General features: G+C 37.9%; 1 protein-coding gene across 1 annotated transcript in view; it reads left to right on the forward strand.

The window, feature by feature from the left end:
* Positions 1–3,870: 3,870 nt before the first annotated feature.
* CASK (calcium/calmodulin dependent serine protein kinase) overlaps positions 3,871–18,490 on the forward strand; it is a 367,163-nt gene continuing 352,543 nt past the window's right edge. The window contains 1 exon segment of the mRNA XM_074300811.1: positions 3,871–4,356. Coding sequence (XP_074156912.1) covers positions 4,298–4,356 — 59 coding nt within the window. The 5' untranslated portion in view covers positions 3,871–4,297.

The raw sequence follows: 18,490 nt of genomic DNA on the forward strand, positions 1-18,490 counted from the left end.
ACAAGTTGCATATGGTTGCAGCCCTTCAAGGATGGAATGGGACAGAGCATAGTTTTCCTTGGATTCTGTGTAGGTTGCCTTGTCCACTATTTAAAGAGCCTAAGCTTGAAGTTGACACACTGGAGTGAGTGTTGGGGAAGGGATGGAAAAATGTTGAAAGGGGTTTAGTGAAATGGGAAACTGAGGACTTCTCAGAATAATAATTTTGAGTAATTCAGGATTTAGCACAAAGGATCTGTTAATCTTTAAGGCTCTTGCTCTTTCAGTAGAAAACATCTAAGAGATAACCCCTTTATCTTTACTCAACTGCTTACAGAAGAACCTGACAACAATTTAATGGCCTGGGGATATTCAAGAACTCTCCAAACTAGCTATCTGTATTTGTTGATTGAGAAAGCCAAAGGTAAAATCAAGTCTCAGTTATTTTAGAAACCTTTTACCCCTCTGGCTTAATCAATTACTTACTTCTAAATAAATCTTATTTCGAGGGATTATGTGGTTTCTCATAAAATCATTAACTAAGGTAGACTGAATTTATAACCTAATTTTAGTTTATGAAAGTCTGATGGATTTGGGGAAAATGAAATTCTTTGTTCAAAAATTACAATAGAGTGCTCATATCAGCTCAAGCAAGCATTTGCAAACATTGCCTAAGTTTACTGTGGTCAGCTTGTTACAAAAATATTTGCAATAAGTTACCTATATTTGGCTTGACTAGAATTTAGCAAACCTTTGCTACTTCCATCTGAGTAGGCAGTGAAAATTAACCAGATGAGGGGAAGGGGTCACGGGTTCCTGTGGTTTTTGACTATTTAAATCATTTCTTGGCCTTTGTAAAATCAGCCTTCCTTTCTCTGAGACTCCAGTGAGCAGACTGCCCACTTCTCTTCAGAGAATCTAATAAATTTTCTGGTCTTTGAGAAATTTCTGAATAATCATTTTGAGTAAGGAATTGTATTGCCGTTCCACAAAGGGTGAAGGCTGCACTTACACAATTAGACTCTTCTGAGATGCTTAAGATAAATAGGCACATTGCTAACAGTAAGGGATTTGGGGGGGGGGGAGGGAGAGCTCAGTTTTTTGAGAGTTCAAGTATGTATACAAATACTTGAAAAGAAACTAGTATTTCTCTTTACGTTGCATAAAATTTTTTTAAGATGTAAAAAGTTGTAAGCCTTGTTTTATGTCAATTAATTTAAGTATTTTGCTTTGTCATGGGTAATTGCACAACACTACATTTCTTCTAATTCTGCCTGACAGAATCTTTGAGATGTATTTATATAAAGACAGCCATAAGATTTTTTTGTTTGAGGAGATTGTAGATAACTTTAAAAAGAGCAATTTAGTTGAGAGTAGGCAGGGATAATGAGTAGCTAAAGCCCTGGTAGTCTGAAATGATGATGGTATCATTCACAAAAAAACAGGCATTTGGAAGGAGGGTAGATGTTTGGGGAAAGGCAAGGTAAACACAACCTACCCTTGACTGTTCTTTGCTACTCCCTCTCATTTCCTGAAAAATGAAAACTAGGGTGTCTTCATTTGCCTGGAGCACATACTCAACCCCTTCAATGGGACAGAAGTTTTGCCTGAATGCTTTGTCCCTTGATTACCTTGTAGGGTCCAAGAGTAGTCTCTTGGAGATCAAAGGTGAGAATTGGGTTTGGGGAAGAAGAGAAATGTTGAATGGATTGAATCAATCGTGTTGGGAAAAAAGTCTATAGCTAACCATGGGAGGTGTTCTTGGAGTCATTCTACCTCTTCCTGCTTTGGAAATCACAGCAATAAAATAGAACATCATTCATTAGGCAACTTTAGATTGTTTTATCAGGTCCTGCTGGACTTTGAATTGAATCAAAACTCCTTTAGGAGAAGGTTGCCCTTTCTCATACAAGTTGCCTATTCTGAGATGAAGAAGATGAATTTAAGATCTATATTCCTAACAGGAGGGGGTTAGGGGAGAAAAGAGGAGGGAGAGTTCTGCTCCTTGAACATGCACAAACATAAGAAAAAAAAAAACTCATGTATTCCTCTGTAGTGAATACTGTAGCCGTTTCTGCATTACAGTACACAATTTTACTAGATACATTTTGGTGCTTGTGACTTATGAACTGCTTGGGTACTTTTTCCTTTAAAGGCTGAACGGAACGGGGAAGAGATGTGCTTCTGTGGAGGTCTCCTTGAAGGATGTTCTGGATGTTCTGCACGTGCTCAGTGAAGCCGAAGTTCCAGGTTGCCTAGTACTAATAGCTCAAGAACAACACCCTCAACTCCAGAGAGTAACTGGACCTTGCCTGCCATCCTTTAGGCAGCATTTTCCTCATGGTTCGTGGTAGCCGCGTAGGGATAGCTTGTTAGGGCTGGAAGGTGGACCAGAAAATGTGGGGGAGGGGAGAAATTCCCACACTTCGCTGCTTTTACCTTTGAGAAGGAGTGTGGAGCAACCGCGGAGTACGGCTACAATTTTTGTCAGCTCACTTAAGGGTGTCTTCGAAAAACTACACTAACATGCCCAAAAAACTATGGAAATGAACAAATCTAAACTATTCCCCCTTCTCCCCTTTAAATTACTAACAAAATTGGATTGGCCGAAAGGAGTCGGATGGCTGAGAATATGTGTTTCTTAGCTTTGTCTACACTTATGAACTAGCCTTCTAGCGTCGTCCTTCCTAGGGTTGCAAATAATTCCAGCATCTTCCCCATCCCCTTCCCTTAGCTAAAGAATGACGGGATAGCGCTGACGCCGCCCCAGAAGACCCCCCGTGACGGCCTCCCCCACCCCTCTTCTTTTCCCATTCACTAAGAACGTGGCGGGAAGATCCGTTCCTTGTCGCGGTCCTACTCCCCAGTGAGGAGAAGAGGGAACGCAGCTCTTCTGCAGCCGAAGCTCTCCCACTTCACGCGGCTGTAAGGCACACAAGCCCGTCTCCACTCCACTGCCACCTCTGGCAGGACACGCAGGGAAGCTTCCTTCCTCCCGACTCGCACTCGTACCTACGGACGCTCCCTCCCTCCCATTGCCCCCGGCATCGTTGCAGGAGCGCCCCTCCCAGGCAAATGCACCCTTCCCCCTTCTCCACCGCTCTTTCTCCCCCTTTCTCCCCATCCCTTTCTATCCCATCTCCGCCTCATTCTCCCTCATTCCGTTCGCCGTGACGTTTCCCCGGCGCGCGCATGCGCTTTGTATTCCTCCCACTCCCCTTTACTCTCCCGCCGCCGCCTCCTGGAGAGGTGGGGGGTAGGGAGGAAAAAGGGGGCGGGGCCAGTGGTTCTGGAAGCCGCGGCCGCTGTTGCCGCTGCAGCGGCCCGAGAGGGGGAGAGAGAGAGAGAGAGAGAGAGAGAGACACAGGGGAGAGAGAGAGAAAGAAAAGGAGAGGGAGGCTGGGGTTGTGGGGGAAGGAAGGAATACGAGTAGGCGGTGAAGTGTGTGTATGTGGGGGAGTCACTCGCGAGGAGCCGCGGAGGAGCTCGGAGGAGGAGGAGTCGTGTGGCGGCGGCGGCGGCGGCTCCTCGCCGGGATCCGGGACTGAAGAAGGGAGAGCGATCGCTGGCCGCCGCCTTCCCATCCACACCCCACCTCTGGTCGGCCCCCTCCCCTCGTCCACGGCGCGCGCTCGCTCGCTCACACACCCCGGGCGCGGCGGCGCGAGGAGGAGGAGGAGAAGGAGGAGGAAGAGGAGAACGAGGGGGGGGGAGCGGCGTCTTTGCCCCCGCCTCCTACCGTGATCGCCGCCCCCCCCCCCCCTCCCGCCGTGAGAGTCCTTCATGGTCCTTCCCCGGCCCCCCCGCTAGCCCAAGGAGCCGCCGCCGCCGGGCGGTGGAGAGAGCGGGGCGGGCGGGCGGGCTGGGAGGCGCCGCCGCCCGCGAACGCTGCAGGGAAAGGTGCGGCTGGGCAGAGGCGGACGAGAAGAGGGGCTGCCGCGGCGGTCGGTCCGGGGAGACCGGAAGGAGGCGGCGGCCCCGCGGCCCGGGCTCTGCCGCCGCTCGCCTCCCGGGAGGATCCTTCCCGGTGATCCCCCGGCCGGGAGACGAGGAGGAGGAGGGAGGAGGAGTCTTGCTGCAATTTCACCAAGAATCCTCCTTTGCCGTCGTCGCCGCAGGTTCTGGATTTAATATCGTGCTGGACCGAACCTTCCTGGCCCGAGAGGGTGAAGAAAAGAGCCCCACAGAGGGTAGTGTTTCAAAACAAAAAACAACAGCAACAACAACAAAAAAGCAAAAAAACATTGTTTTTGGTGGTGACTCTTTTTTGGACACCCTCCCCCCCTTCACCCTCTCTGTTTGATTTCCCCTCTGGACCATGGCCGACGACGACGTGCTGTTTGAGGATGTGTACGAGCTGTGCGAGGTGATCGGCAAGTAAGTCCTCCCCTACCTTTGGGAGGGGGGTGAGGGGGAGCGTGCATGTGAAAAAATGCATTTCCAGGATCCCTAGTCCGCCCTGCTTTCTCCACTGGCGTTCACTCCCTGCCTGCCGCCTCCTTTGGTAATTCCCGTACTGGAGTATTTATAGACCGGTACCTGAACCTTGGAGGTTAGCTTCGCATCCCCTCCCACCTCTTTCCCCCTCCCTCCTGTGATGTCTTGGGGGAAGGGGGTAGGGAAAAGGGGCCGGAATGATCCGATTATTTCATTTCTCCCGCCACCCTCCCCCCCACTCGTGTGATTTAGGTCCGAAGTGAAATCTGCTGTTTACATTATATCTGACGGCTGCACATGGCCTTGGCGGAACTGACTTGATAGTCGCTCCCTGGGAGCGGTTTTGGTTATGGGTAACACCCGAAGCCCAGATGATAAGCTTGCATTTTTGTTAATTATTGAATGGGTCGGGGTGGGGGGCGGCGGCGGCGGCGGCGGGGAAGCGAACTTTGCTGTTTTTTGATTTATGGGATGTATCGACTGGGTTAGATATATGCCTTTGTGATCACCCCAGGACCTTATTGGAGGTGATTGTTTAAGCCTGATTTCCTTCAGGTTCTGCAGATCCCCTAGCCCGCCTAGATTAAGGTTAAAGGGACACTGAATTCGAGTTTTTAATAGCTTGTTATGCAACAATTATTCAGACAAATGTTCATTGCTTGGATCAAACTGAAGTTGAAATAGTTATTTATTTATTTATTTTTTAGCTTGGGAAAGATCTTATTTGAGTCACTTGTTCGGTGAAGTATATGACAGTGACAGGCAAAGTTCTCATCCTTTTTATCTTGGTTGTGTAATTACACTAGGAAAAAGCAATCAGATTAATACCAGAGCTGATTAAATATTAAATTTGTAGTAACTCGTTTCCCCCTCATCCTTTAAATTCATTTTAATAGTTCTCCTTATATACTAGTTCAAATGCATAATTCTGTTTAATGAATTTATGGATGAAATGTAGATTTGAGGTTGATTTTATTTTAGTTCTGCATATAATTTTCACGGACATTGAGAAGTTTGGATGGCAAGATGTGAAACTGTTTTCTCTCAAAAAAATTTGACATTGATTTTGGGGGGAGAATGCTTTATTTCTTTTAGGATCTAGAACTGCTAATGAAGTCTGAGATCTATTAGAGAAGCTTTAACCGGAAGTTTTTCGGGAAAGAGCACTCACTACATTCTATAGATGTGGATTAAAATCCTGCTTGTGATGCTTACTATCTGTTTTACCTTGGACAAATCACTTAAATTCTGTGGACCTCAGTTTCTTCATGCGTGAAAAAGAGGATTGGGCCCTAGATGTCCTCTGAGGTGGACAGCTCTAGATCTCTGATCCTCTGGTACTACCTCCAAGAGTATCAAAAAGAATATTAGGGGGAGGGAACTTGCTTTTTCCTAATCTCTAAATTTCTTGACCCTGGCAGATACTTGGGGCATTAGCCTCCTCACTCTACCCCTGCTATATACCCTATACCTTCTTTACAAAGTGCTTGAAGTTGTTTTGGTTTGTTACAGGTTTGCAGTGATGTATTTTATCTGTTTCATTAATTCTTGTGTATGAAAAATGAAGGTACTGAAGATGCTTATTACTTTAGGTGGTAAAGTATATTGCCATACTTTAACCCTAGATGATGAAATTGGGAGTACAGCTTACACACTTTACACAGTAATATGCCTACATGTTTTTGTTTAACCAACTAGTTGTATATCCTAATATTCTCCAAAAGTGGTGGCGTTATAATTATTTGAAGGTTTAGAGGTTTCAGAAAATAGTGTCTTATTAGAAGAATAAAATGAAAGTATTTTAGATATATGCAGAAAAGTAAAGACATAGTGGTGAATTTTGTATAACACTTTATATATATGACTAAATCTGGCTTGACCTTAGGCAAGTCTACTTCACTTCTCTCTTTGAGCCTCAGTTTCCTCATCTATAAGATGAGATATGGACTAGAAGATAGTTTTCAACTGACAATCTATACTCATCGATGGTACTCAACAAGGTTAGGGCCTATTTAAAATGGAGTTATTTTTGACACACAGTATTCTCATTATTTTTGCTCCTTCTCCCAACCCTCCCAAGCCCAAAGAAAGTTTGAGAACTGTTCAACAAACTAATCAGTTAATTTTAGAGTTGCCTGAGAGGAAAAGCTAGTTCTGAAGTGATATATTTATTGAATCTACTATCTGTAGAATCTGAATCAATCTCTGAAGAAGAATCAAATCTCATTGAAATCCATGGAAGACAAAAATCTCATCTGAACTTTGTATTGGAAGAGTGCCATTTATTTTCTTTGATTCGTTTAGGGAATTCAAGAAGAAAGAATGTAATGGTGGTAATTCTTGACCTTTGGAAGGTTTGAGAGGGTTTAAGTAAATCTTTGCAACATGTATTGAAACTGACTTAGGAATTGTCTTTAGACACTTGACAACACATACTTTTTTCCTGGTTTGTGTTGAACTATTGATTCAAAACAAAATCTTGAAGAAACTCACAGAGAGGGGGCTGAAAGCATACCAATATTGATATCTAGGTTCTAATATAGTATATAATTTTCGTTTCTATCAAACTACTCATAAGTTGTTTGGAGAGTTATGACATATAGCTAGCTGTCTTAAGCAAGTCTCTTCATCAGGTCCACAAACTTATGTTTATTCACTTGTTTAACAAGTATTTATTGAATTTTGTGCAATACCACAGTGTTAGGTACAGTAAGAAAGATATATATTCTGATACACTTTGAGCATGTTTTGGGAGGTTTGAGTTTTTTCTCTTGAGAATATCCTTTCATAGTTTCTAGGAAAGTTAACTTGCAAATTTTTTCAATAACTTTTGAATAGGAATGGACTGGAGAAAATTTTCTCAGATAAATATTTTTTACCTTTATAGTTATTTTGAGTAATTAATTTGAGATAAATACTTGCTTAAGTCAGGATATTATTTGAAAATGCCTCTGTTTTCCTATGGGTTATTTAGAATTGGAAATATTTCTCCAAATTTTAAGACCCCAATGTTATGTTTTATCAGCGAATATTTTTAAAGGGCCAAAAATTTGATTATAATGATATGGGTCTTGACTAAATACAGGCTTCCTGGCTGGGAAGATATAGTAATTGCTGGTAAGGTCAGGAGATAAAAATTGAAGATATTTGAAAATTTTACATATTTTTATTGTACTTGATGCATATGTAACATTAATAGATGGATACTATTTTTCAAAAAAGAAACTTGAGGTGGTTGTTGGAATGAAGGCATAAACTACCTTATTGATAGCTGTTTTGAGGAAAGGGAAACAACAAAATGCTCATAATGCATATCTACCATCACATTTTGTGATGTTATTGAAAATAAGTTAATAAATATAAAGACTTGTTTCACCTCTTATCAGCATCCTCTTTCTCCCCTCCCCCTCTTGACAGGATTCAGAGCAAGACCAAAGTTAACAATAAAGTTATAACAACAAAGCTATTATTGTTAAGGCAGATAATATTTTAAAAAGCTTTAATTTGCATATGTAATACTTCTTATTTGGGGGAGTTGCTTTCTGAAAGCTAAAAATATTTTCTTATTGTAGATACTGAATTGCTTTCTTAATTGTAGGTACAAGACAGAAATTTTATTTTCTGTGTAAAATCCAGTCTTGCCTGGATGATGATAACCAGGCCTCTGTTAAACTCTAGGGGTTCAAAGACAGGCAAAACCAATTCTCCCCTCAGGGAACATATATTGTAATGGAGAAAGAGCATGTGAAAACCATCACACACACTTAAGAGGTAGATGGGGTAAATTGGAAGTAATCTCAGAGGGAAAGGCACTGGCGTTACATATTGGGGTAATGAACAAGGGAGAAAAAAAAAAGGACTTTTATGTAAGGTGATTTTTGAGAAGAATGTTGGAAGAAGCCAGAAGGCAGAGATGAGAAAAAGGAGAACAACATTTCAGCCTTGGGGGAGAGTAAACCAGTGAGAAAGCTTGGAGTCTGGAGATGGAGTATCATATTTCAGGAACTGCCAGTTAGGCTGGTGTTCTGGATCCTAGAATACAATACAAAGAATCCAAATGGGGAAAGGTTTTAAAAGCCAAATAGACTTTTTTATTTGATTCTGGAGGTAATAGGGAACCACTGGAACTTGTTGAATAAGAAATACCATGTTCAAATGTATGCTTTTGAGATTATTTTGGTAGATGAGTAAAGGAATGAACTGGAGTGGGAAGAGACTTGAGGAAAGGAGATCAATTAGTTGTCTCTTGCAATATAGTCTAAGTGTGAAGTGATGAGGGCTTGTACCAGGTTAGTGCCTGTGTCAGAGGAGAGCAGAGGAAACACATGAGTTAGAAATGACAGGACTTAACAGATTGTTTAGGGAACTGAGAAGGAAGAGCCAAAGATGAGTTGTCAGCTGGGATGATTGGGAAGATGATAGGGCTCTCAATAATTAGAAGACATTAGTTAGTGGATTAAGTAACAGAAGATTCAGGAAGAATTTTTGGGGAAAGATAAGTTGTGTTTTAGATATAATGAATTTAAGATGTTTATAGGTCATTCAAATGGATGTTCACAGAGAGCTGGAGATCAGAAAAGAGGCAGTTTCGTAGATAGGACTCTATATACGGACAAGGAAGACCTGAGCTGAAATTCTGCTTTAGAAACTAGCTTTGCTATTGCACAAGTCACTAATCCCTTTTTAAATCTTAGTTTCCTTTTAAGTAAAATGGAAAAAATAATAGTACCCATCTTACTTAATTTAATATGAATTATTTCATTAGTTTAATGTTGATTTCTTGTAGTGCAGTCCATTTAGAGGAGTAGGGTGAAGTTACTTTATGCATTTGAAATTCCCTGCTTGAAATTCTAGTAATATAATGTAGCAGTATACTTAAATAAAATCACTATATTTACTAGTTCAATGATTCTTTTTTGTCTTAGAAACACTTTACACACTTAAAAATTTTGAGGTTATCCCAAAGATCTTTTGTTTAGATGGGTTATGTTTGTCAATATTTACCATATTAGAACTAGTTATGCCTTATTTTGAAAAGTTTTTGACTTTGTGAACCTCCTGATTTGGGGGTTCCCTGGACCACACTTTGTGAAACTGCTGTAATAGATCATTCATACTGAGAAAAATTCAATTTTAATAATTATCTTAAATAATTTAGATTTTTTCATCTTGCCTGGAAAAACCGGGCTTCTAATAACATCCTAATGGGAATATTAGGTTATTTCGACATCTTTCTATATGTGGTAATGCTAGTTTTATATATTAGGAAAATGAACATCTTTACTAATTGAATTGTGGAATGAAATTTTTAGACTATGGAAAAGATTAAATAAATTTAGTATTGCTATTTTAATTATATTGGCATGGTTCAATCATGAATAATAATTATTTTTTCAATTATTTATTTTAATTTGCCTTCTATTGAAAAACAAATAATTCATGATTTCTTGAAATATAATATTCATGCTTTTTTTGTTGTTTTGCTCCTAGGGAGTTAGATATTTCTTAAATTATTTCTCCTTAATCTCTTTTTTAGTTCATTTGTTTTTGATAGTAGATACATTACATTTTTCCTCTAATTTTTTAATCCTTTGATTTTTGTTTTTACATTTTCTTCCCTTTATGGAGTCATTGATGTGCATATTTTTAGGTCCCTTCTAATATCATGAGATCCATTATTTGACATTTCCTTTGAACTATTAATTTTCCTTCCAGTTCTTTTGTTCGGGACTTTATTTTACCCTTCCTTCCTTCCTTGTTCCTATGGCCAAACTATATTTTTCTATAACGTTATGCTTGTAGTTTTTTTTTTTTTTTTTCCTTTTTCTGGGTTTGTTTCCTTAGGTATCTCTGGATTTAGACTGTTTCTTAAATTTAAAAAAAAAATATATATATATATATTTTTTTTTTTCTTCAAATAATGAGGTTTTTTTTTTTTTATCTCCTTTCAACCTTTTCCCCCTTATTAAAAGAAAGAAAGGAAGAGAGGGAGGAAGGAAGGAAAGAAAAGAAAAGCCAAATCCTAGTAACAATATACAATTTCCCCGCATTGGCCAGAAATGGTTATCTTCTTTTGCATTTTGAATCAGTTGCTTTTTTTGGTCAGGATATAGATTATATTCTTCATTAGTCTTCTGAAACGGTCATTGTCTTGAAAAGAATTCTCAATATTTTGAAATTGTCTTTTCATTGTTTTTATTAAGTTTTTTTTTTTTTTTTCTGCTTACTTCATCTTGTATCATTTCATACCATTTTCCCCAGGTTTTTCTGAAAACTTCTTTTTCATTTCTTATGGTGCAGTAATATTCCATAGTTTTATGCTGTTCAGTCAATTTTCAGTCTTATCTAGCTCTTTGTTATTTAATTTAGGGTTAGGGTTTTCTTGACAAAGAGATCAGAGTAGTTTGCCATCTCCTTCTCCAGCATATTTCACATATGAGGAAACTGAGGCAAACAAGGTTAAGTGACTTATCCAGAGTCACACAGCTTGTATCTGAGGCCAGATGAACTCAGGAAGATGACTCTGCATGACTATTAGTCCAATCCTTTATCCAGTTCACCACCTAATTATTTGATCCCATTTTTGCTGCTACAATAAGAGTATCTCTAAATATTTTTGTACATAATTTTTTACTCTTTAACCTTTTTGGATTCTATATCTACTAGTGGTATCACTGGGTTGAATAGTATGCAAATTTTAATAACTTTTGGGGCATTGTTTCAATTTGCTTTCCAGAAAAGCTGGATCTTTCCATAACAACCATCAGTACATAAATACGTATTTGTTTTCCCACAGATCTTAGAATATTTTGTCGTTTTCCCTTTTTTGTCCATTTTGTCAACCTAATAATGGAGGTGAGATAGAATCTGGGAGTTGCTTTAATTTTCACTTCTCTAACTATTAGTGATTTGGGGCATTTTTTCTATTTTGTATACATTGAGCTTGAGAAGCCTATGGAATATTGAATTTAGAGCATCCAGTAGATTGTTGGTGATACAGAATTGGAGCTATGTAGACATATGAGAATGAAGTTCAGGCGTCAAATACTTACCCACCCCCGTATAGATAGCTACTTGGAATTCCTGATTATGAGAGATGATTTTCAGGTAACTTTTTTCCCCTTAGACCCTACTGCATTCATTTTCCCTTTTCTTTTTGGTCTTTTCTTAAGATTATGAAAACATAACAGAATAAATTCCAGGCCTTGTCTAACTGGATTTCCTCTTTGAACTCTGATGATGATAGGGTTCAGAGGAGACACATGTATCATCATCTCCCAATATTTGAACGTAAGCATTTTATTCTTGTTTTGTCATTGTTCCTTCATGGTTTACCTTTTTAAGTTTCTAATTACTACTGTGCTTGAACTTCACTTTTGTCTGCAGCTCTGGTCTTTTCCTTAGGAGCAATTGAAGTTCTCTATTTCATTAAAGGGCCATTTTTTTTTTCTCCACTTGTAATATTATACTATTTTGCTGGGTAAGTTGTTTTTGGCTGTTAAGTCCATATTTTTGGTCTTCTGGACAAACAGAAATCTTGGAAGTTTTCTGCTGTTTTATAGTGGTGTCATGTCTGATCCTGATTGCGTCTCCTTGATACTTGGATTCTTTTCTTTCTGCCTCCTTGGGATATTTTTTCTTTGAGCTAGAACCTTAGGATTTTGTTCCTGGGAGTTTTCATTTTGGGGTTTCTTTCAGGAATTTGCCAGTAGATTCTTTCTATTTCCACATTGCTCTCTGAGATTTTGAGAGATCTTGGCAGTTTTTTGTTGTTGTTGTTGTTGTTGTTGTTGTTTTGTTTGTTTGTTTGTTTTGTTTTGTTTTTTGGACATGGCATTCACATAATCCAGTGGATCAAACATTTTTTTTTCTTCTTGATCTGTTTTTGAAATCAGTTTTTGCTATGAGAATCTTGGTATTTTCTTCCATTTTTTCAGCCTTTTCACTTTGTTTTAAGATTTCCTATTGCCTATAGAAATAAACTGCAACCTTTCCCAGTAAGATCAGGAGTGAAACAAGGTTGCCCACTATCACCATTACTATTCAATATAGTACTAGAAACGCTAGCCTCGGCAATAAGAGCCGAGAAAGAGATTCAAGGAATTAAAGTAGGAAATGAGGAAATTAAACTATCACTTTTTGCAGATGACATGATGGTATACTTAGAGAACCCCAAAGACTCTGCTAAAAAGCTACTAGAAATAATTCAAAATTTCAGCAAAGTGGCAGGATACAAAATAAATCCACATAAATCCTCGGCATTTTTATATATCACTAACAAAATGCAACAGCAAGAGATACAAAGAGAAATTCCATTCCAAACAAATGTTGAGAGTATAAAATATTTGGGAATCCATCTACCAAAGAAAAGTCAGGAATTATATGAGAAAAATTACAAAACACTTGCCACAAAAATAAAATCAGATTTAAATAATTGGAAAGACATTCAGTGCTCTTGGATAGGCCGAGCGAATATAATAAAGATGACAATACTCCCCAAACTAATCTATTTATTTAGTGCTATACCAATCAGACTCCCAAGAAACTATTTTAATGACCTAGAAAAAATAACAACAAAATTCATATGGAAGAATAAAAGGTCAAGAATTCCAAGGGAAGTAATGAAAAAAAACTCAGAGGAAGGTGGTCTAAGTGTACCTGATCTAAAGCTATATTATATAGCAGCAGTCACCAAAACCATTTGGTATTGGCTAAGAAATAGACCGGTAGATCAGTGGAACAGATTAGATACAAAGGACAAAAAAGGGTACATCTATAGCAATCTAATCTTTGACAAACCCAAAGATTCCAACATTAGGGATAAAAATTCATTATTCGGAAAAAACTGTTGGGAAAACTGGAAATTAGTATGGCAGAAATTAGATATGGATCCACACTTAACACCATATACCAAGATAAGATCAAAATGGGTCCATGATTTAGGCATAAAGAGGGAGATAATAAATAGATTAGAGGAACAGAGGATAATCTACCTCTCAGACTTGTGGAGGAGGAAGGAATTTATGACCAGAGGAGAACTAGAGATCATTATTGATCACAAAATAGAAGATTTTGATTACATCAAACTAAAAAGTTTCTGTACAAATAATACTAATGCAAACAAGATTAGAAGGGAAGTAACAAATTGGGAAAATATTTTTAAAAACAAAGGTTCTGACAAAGGTCTCATTTCCAAAATATATAGAGAACTGACCATAATTTATAAGAAACCGAACCATTCTCCAATTGATAAATGGTCAAAGGATATGAACAGACAATTCTCAGAGGAAGAAATTGAAACTATATCCACTCACATGAAAGAGTGTTCCAAATCACTACTGATCAGAGAAATGCAAATTAAGACCACTCTGAGATACCACTACACACCTGTCAGATTGGCTAAGATGACAGGAACAAATAATGACAAATGTTGGAGGGGATGTGGGGAAATTGGGACACTGATACATTGCTGGTGGAGTTGTGAAAGAATCCAGCCATTCTGGAGAGCAATCTGGAATTATGCCCAAAAAGTTATCAAACTGTGCATACCCTTTGACCCAGCAGCGCTACTACTGGGATTATATCCCAAAGAAATACTAAAGAGCGGAAAGAAACATATATGTGCCAAAATGTTTGTGGCAGCTCTTTTTGTTGTAGCTAGAAACTGGAAGATGAATGGATGTCCATCAGTTGGAGAATGGTTGGGTAAATTGTGGTATATGAAGGTTATGGAATATTATTGCTCGGTAAGAAATGACCAGCAGGAGGAATATAGAGAGGCCTGGAGAGACTTAAATCAACTGATGCTGAGTGAAATGAGCAGAACCAGAAGATCACTGTACACTTCAACAACAATACTGTATGAGGATGTATTCTGATGGAAGTGGAAATCTTCAACATAAAGAAGATCCAACTCACTTCCAGTTGATCAATGATGGACAGAGGTAGCTACACCCAGAGAAGAAACACTGGGAGGGGAATGAAAATTGTTAGCACTAATATCTGTCTGCCCAGGTTGCATGTACCTTCGGATTCTAATGTTTATTGTGCAACAAGAAAATGATATTCACACACATGTATTGTACCTAGACTATATTGTAACACATGTAAAATGTATGGGATTGCCTGTCATCGGCGGGAGGGAATAGAGGGAGGGGGGGTAATTTGGAAAAATGAATACAAGGGATAATATTATAAAATATATATATATATATATATACATATATATATATATATATATATATATATATATAAAATAATAAAAAAAAAAGATTTCCTATTGCCTTATGAAGTCATTGGTTTCTGTTTAGTCCATTCTAATTTTCAAGAAGTAGTGCTCATTTCTCTTTCAGTTTTTTTCCCTTAAGTGCTTTCATTCCATTTATAGAAACATTAGCTCTTTTTATAAAAAAACACTCTTGCTTCTTCTCTTCTAGGAATTCTAGTAGAGTCTGCACATATAGAGGGGTTGGTTTTTGCCACGAAAGGTCCATTTACCTCTTCTTTAGAGAATAGAAGAGTAGATAATTTGGGTGAAGTGTAGGACTTAGTGAGTGTAGATCTTATGGCACATCATCTTGTTTTGCTCTGCAATGAAAAAAAGGTCCTCCTGAGGGGGTAAGGGGAAAGATATTTTGAGAATTCTAAGGAGAAAAGAGGTTTGGAATTGCCTTTGTTGGATATTTTGAAGGATCTTGTAGGGAAGATTTAAAAGACTTTCTTTGTTTTTATGTGGGCCCATTTGTGATTAGATAAATTTACTGGAACCCAGTACACACTATTGTGAGACTTACTTCTAATCAAGGAACTTATATAATTCAGTCATCTTTATGCCAAGGGCTATGTGATAGGACTTGGGAAACAAGAAATTTGAGATCAGTGGATTATCTATCAAGCAATAAACATTTATTTAGCACCTACTTATGTTCCTGTACTAAGGACTGAAGATACAAAAAGAGGCAGAAGACAGTCCCCTGCCTTCAAAACTAATGGAGACAATAAATATATACAAACAAGTTAGAGACAGCATACATAGGTAATAATTAATGGAAGAAAGACTCTTGAATTAAGAGGAGTTGGGAAAAATTTCCTGTGAAAGATAAGATTAATTGGGACTCAAAGGAAGATAAGGAAAGCAGTGGACAAAGATCTAGAGGGAAAGCATTCCAGGTATGGGGAATAGGCAGAGAAAATGCCCAGAGCTAAGAGATGGAGTGTTTTATTCCTGGAACAGCAAGGGGATCATTGTCATTGGATCCCGAAAAAGTGCTTGGTTGGGGAGTAAAATATAAGATTGGAAAGGTAGGAGCAGGTTTGGTTATATAGGCCTTTAAACATTAAATACAGGATTTTTGTATTTGATCCTTGAGATGACAGAGAGCCACTGAAGTTTAGTGAGTAGGAGAATGATATGGTTGGATCTGTGCTTTTAATTAAATCATTTTAGTGGCTTAATGGAGGAAGGACTGGAGTGTTGAGGGGACTTGGCACAAGTGGACCCCTTCAACAAGTTGTTTAATAGTCTAGGTGTGAAGTGATGAGAGCCTGCCCTAGAGTGGTGGCAGTGTCAGAAAGAGAAGGGGGCAGATGATGAGAGATGTGACTGAGATAAAATCAGCAGATCTAAGGGACAGATTAGCTAAGGGGTATAAGAGACAATGAAGCACTGAGCATAATTCCTAGGCTGGGAATTTGAGAGATTGGGAGTTGTTTTCTACTGAATAATGGTAGAAACTTTAAGGAAACAGGTGAGTTTCATATCCATGAAGACACCATTATGGTAAATATAAGTGTATTTCTGATTTTGTTATTTAAAAACAGTTTGCTGTTACTTTGTTTCTTATTGAACTTGTAGGATGTTTGACATTTAAGTACAAATATATAATAGGTATGTGGCAATGAAAGTTTTGTCTGATGTTCATATTACTCCCTAATACACCTATGGTGTTGGAACATATTCATGAGTTGACTAGTACTTTAGGTGTCTTTCTTGTAAATTTTTATCTAGTGAGAGTGAAGTACTTTTTTTTTTTTTTTTTTTTTTTTTTTTTTTTTTTTTTGGGTAGTAAGATTGTTAGGTACTATAATGAAATTGCTGGATACCATCCAACCCTGGATTAGTTAATTCAGTTGAATATGTGAGTGATCATATTGAAATGTAAAGTATCTACCCCAAATGATTTCCCAATATATTGTATCTTTTCTTATGATGACCCCAGACAGTAGTACAATTTGTGCTGTAATGCGTACAAGTTCTGCTCAACTGGTATTGAGCTATTTGTTTTCAAGCAAATACTTTTAATTAATGCCAGAGAATTGTTGTCAATACTTTTCTTAGGTCTTAAGAGTTTTACTAAGTTATTTGTTCAAATAAGATGGCAGTATTTCTTTAAATCAGTTGCTGGTTCTTTGAATTAACTTTTTATCTGTAACATTCATAAGGAAGTATTTTCAATAAAGATTTTCTATAATTGTTATTTTATATAAATTAAACTGTTACAGAAGAATTCAAATTGCCAGTTTGATAAGTGAAGATGTTTTCTCATTACATGCCCTGCACATATTATAACTTGAAAAGATTAATCATAGAAAGCATTCTTTATATATATAAATATATATATATATATATATACATATATATATATATATATATATATATATATAGAGAGAGAGAGAGAGAGAGAGAGAGAGAGAGAGAGAGAGAGAGAGAGAGCGCGCACTGAGAATCAGGGAAGAGTGTTTTGAAGCTTTTCTCTTAGTGTTTATAATAAACATACTGTTATTTTTATTATTTTTATATATTGAACTGTTTATATGTTATATCATACTGTTTTATTGCCTTTTTGCTACCATTGGGATCAAAGATAGAAATAAAGAATTAGACACTAAATAGCACATCTTTGGGGCTTTTTACTGGTGATTTATTTTCTGTATTCAGAAGGTTAGGGAAATTTTCTTGTCTTATTTCTTAGATTATGGGGCTAGATTTCCTTTCACTTATTATATTCATTTGGCAGGTATGTAGTCCTTAAAATTGTCTCTCTATATGGTATCTTGTTTGATTCTAGTATGTGTGTTTGCAAAAAGATTATGTATTCTTTTAATGTTACGGCTTTTTGCATCTCTTCCAGAGTATTCTTCACTTCAATATATTTGTATTCCCAATCTGTTTGTTGTTCTCTCTTTTAGTTTCTTTGGAGAATGTTGCTACTGGAATGTAAGCTTTTCTATTCTGGTAATTATTTTTTTCTGTAATATAGTTATTATAAGATAATATACTGCCATTTGTTCCAATCTAATTTCTCTCAAGATTCTTATTTCTCTCTTGAAACATTTTAATCTATAATTCCGCCTCTTTTTTAATTTTTAAATTATTTTTGTTGCTTTTTTAGAGTTAATTAGGGGAAGTGTTTACTTTTTCACGTTGTTGGTCATCTCTACTTTTGTTGATGGTCTGTTGTGGTGAGGGTGGTTGTTTGTCCTTTCTTCTTGACTGCAGGAAGGTGATGCCATGACATGCCAGTGAGTTGGATTTAAGTAAGGATGAGCTGGGCCAAGTCATCAGCCTCATTTTCTCCTCCAGAGGCTAGATATAGATTAGGACAACTGGAGATGGTTCTGAATGCTAAGCAAGTTTTGAAAAGGGAATTCAAGGAGCTTGTGGATCTGGAAAAGTTGAAAATTAGGGAGAGAAGAGAGATGAGGGAAGTGGTAGACTCTAGGCAGAGCTGTGATGATATGGGGATCTGGTAATAGCAAGGAGAGAGTACCACTTCTTCAGAGATTAGCAAAGGAGGTGAGATTGAAGAATCAGAGGTGATTTGAAATGGGGAATTGAGGGATAGAGGGAGTTTTTGATAAATGGCCTCAGATTTTTGTTTTGTTTTGTTTTCCATTTTGTATCAGATATAGTCCTTCTGAGAAGGAAGAAAAGAGTGCTAAGGGTGGTTTGAGGTGCCAGAGTTGTAGTACTGGGGCTAGTAATAAAGGGCAGATGATGCAAGAATAAAAACTATGTACAGCAGTGTGGATTCCCAGTTTTGATATTAGATAATATAAATGGAACAATTGTGTG

The sequence above is a fragment of the Sminthopsis crassicaudata genome, chromosome 3 (assembly GCF_048593235.1).
Source record: "Sminthopsis crassicaudata isolate SCR6 chromosome 3, ASM4859323v1, whole genome shotgun sequence".
In the NCBI taxonomy this organism is placed as follows: domain Eukaryota; kingdom Metazoa; phylum Chordata; class Mammalia; order Dasyuromorphia; family Dasyuridae; genus Sminthopsis; species Sminthopsis crassicaudata.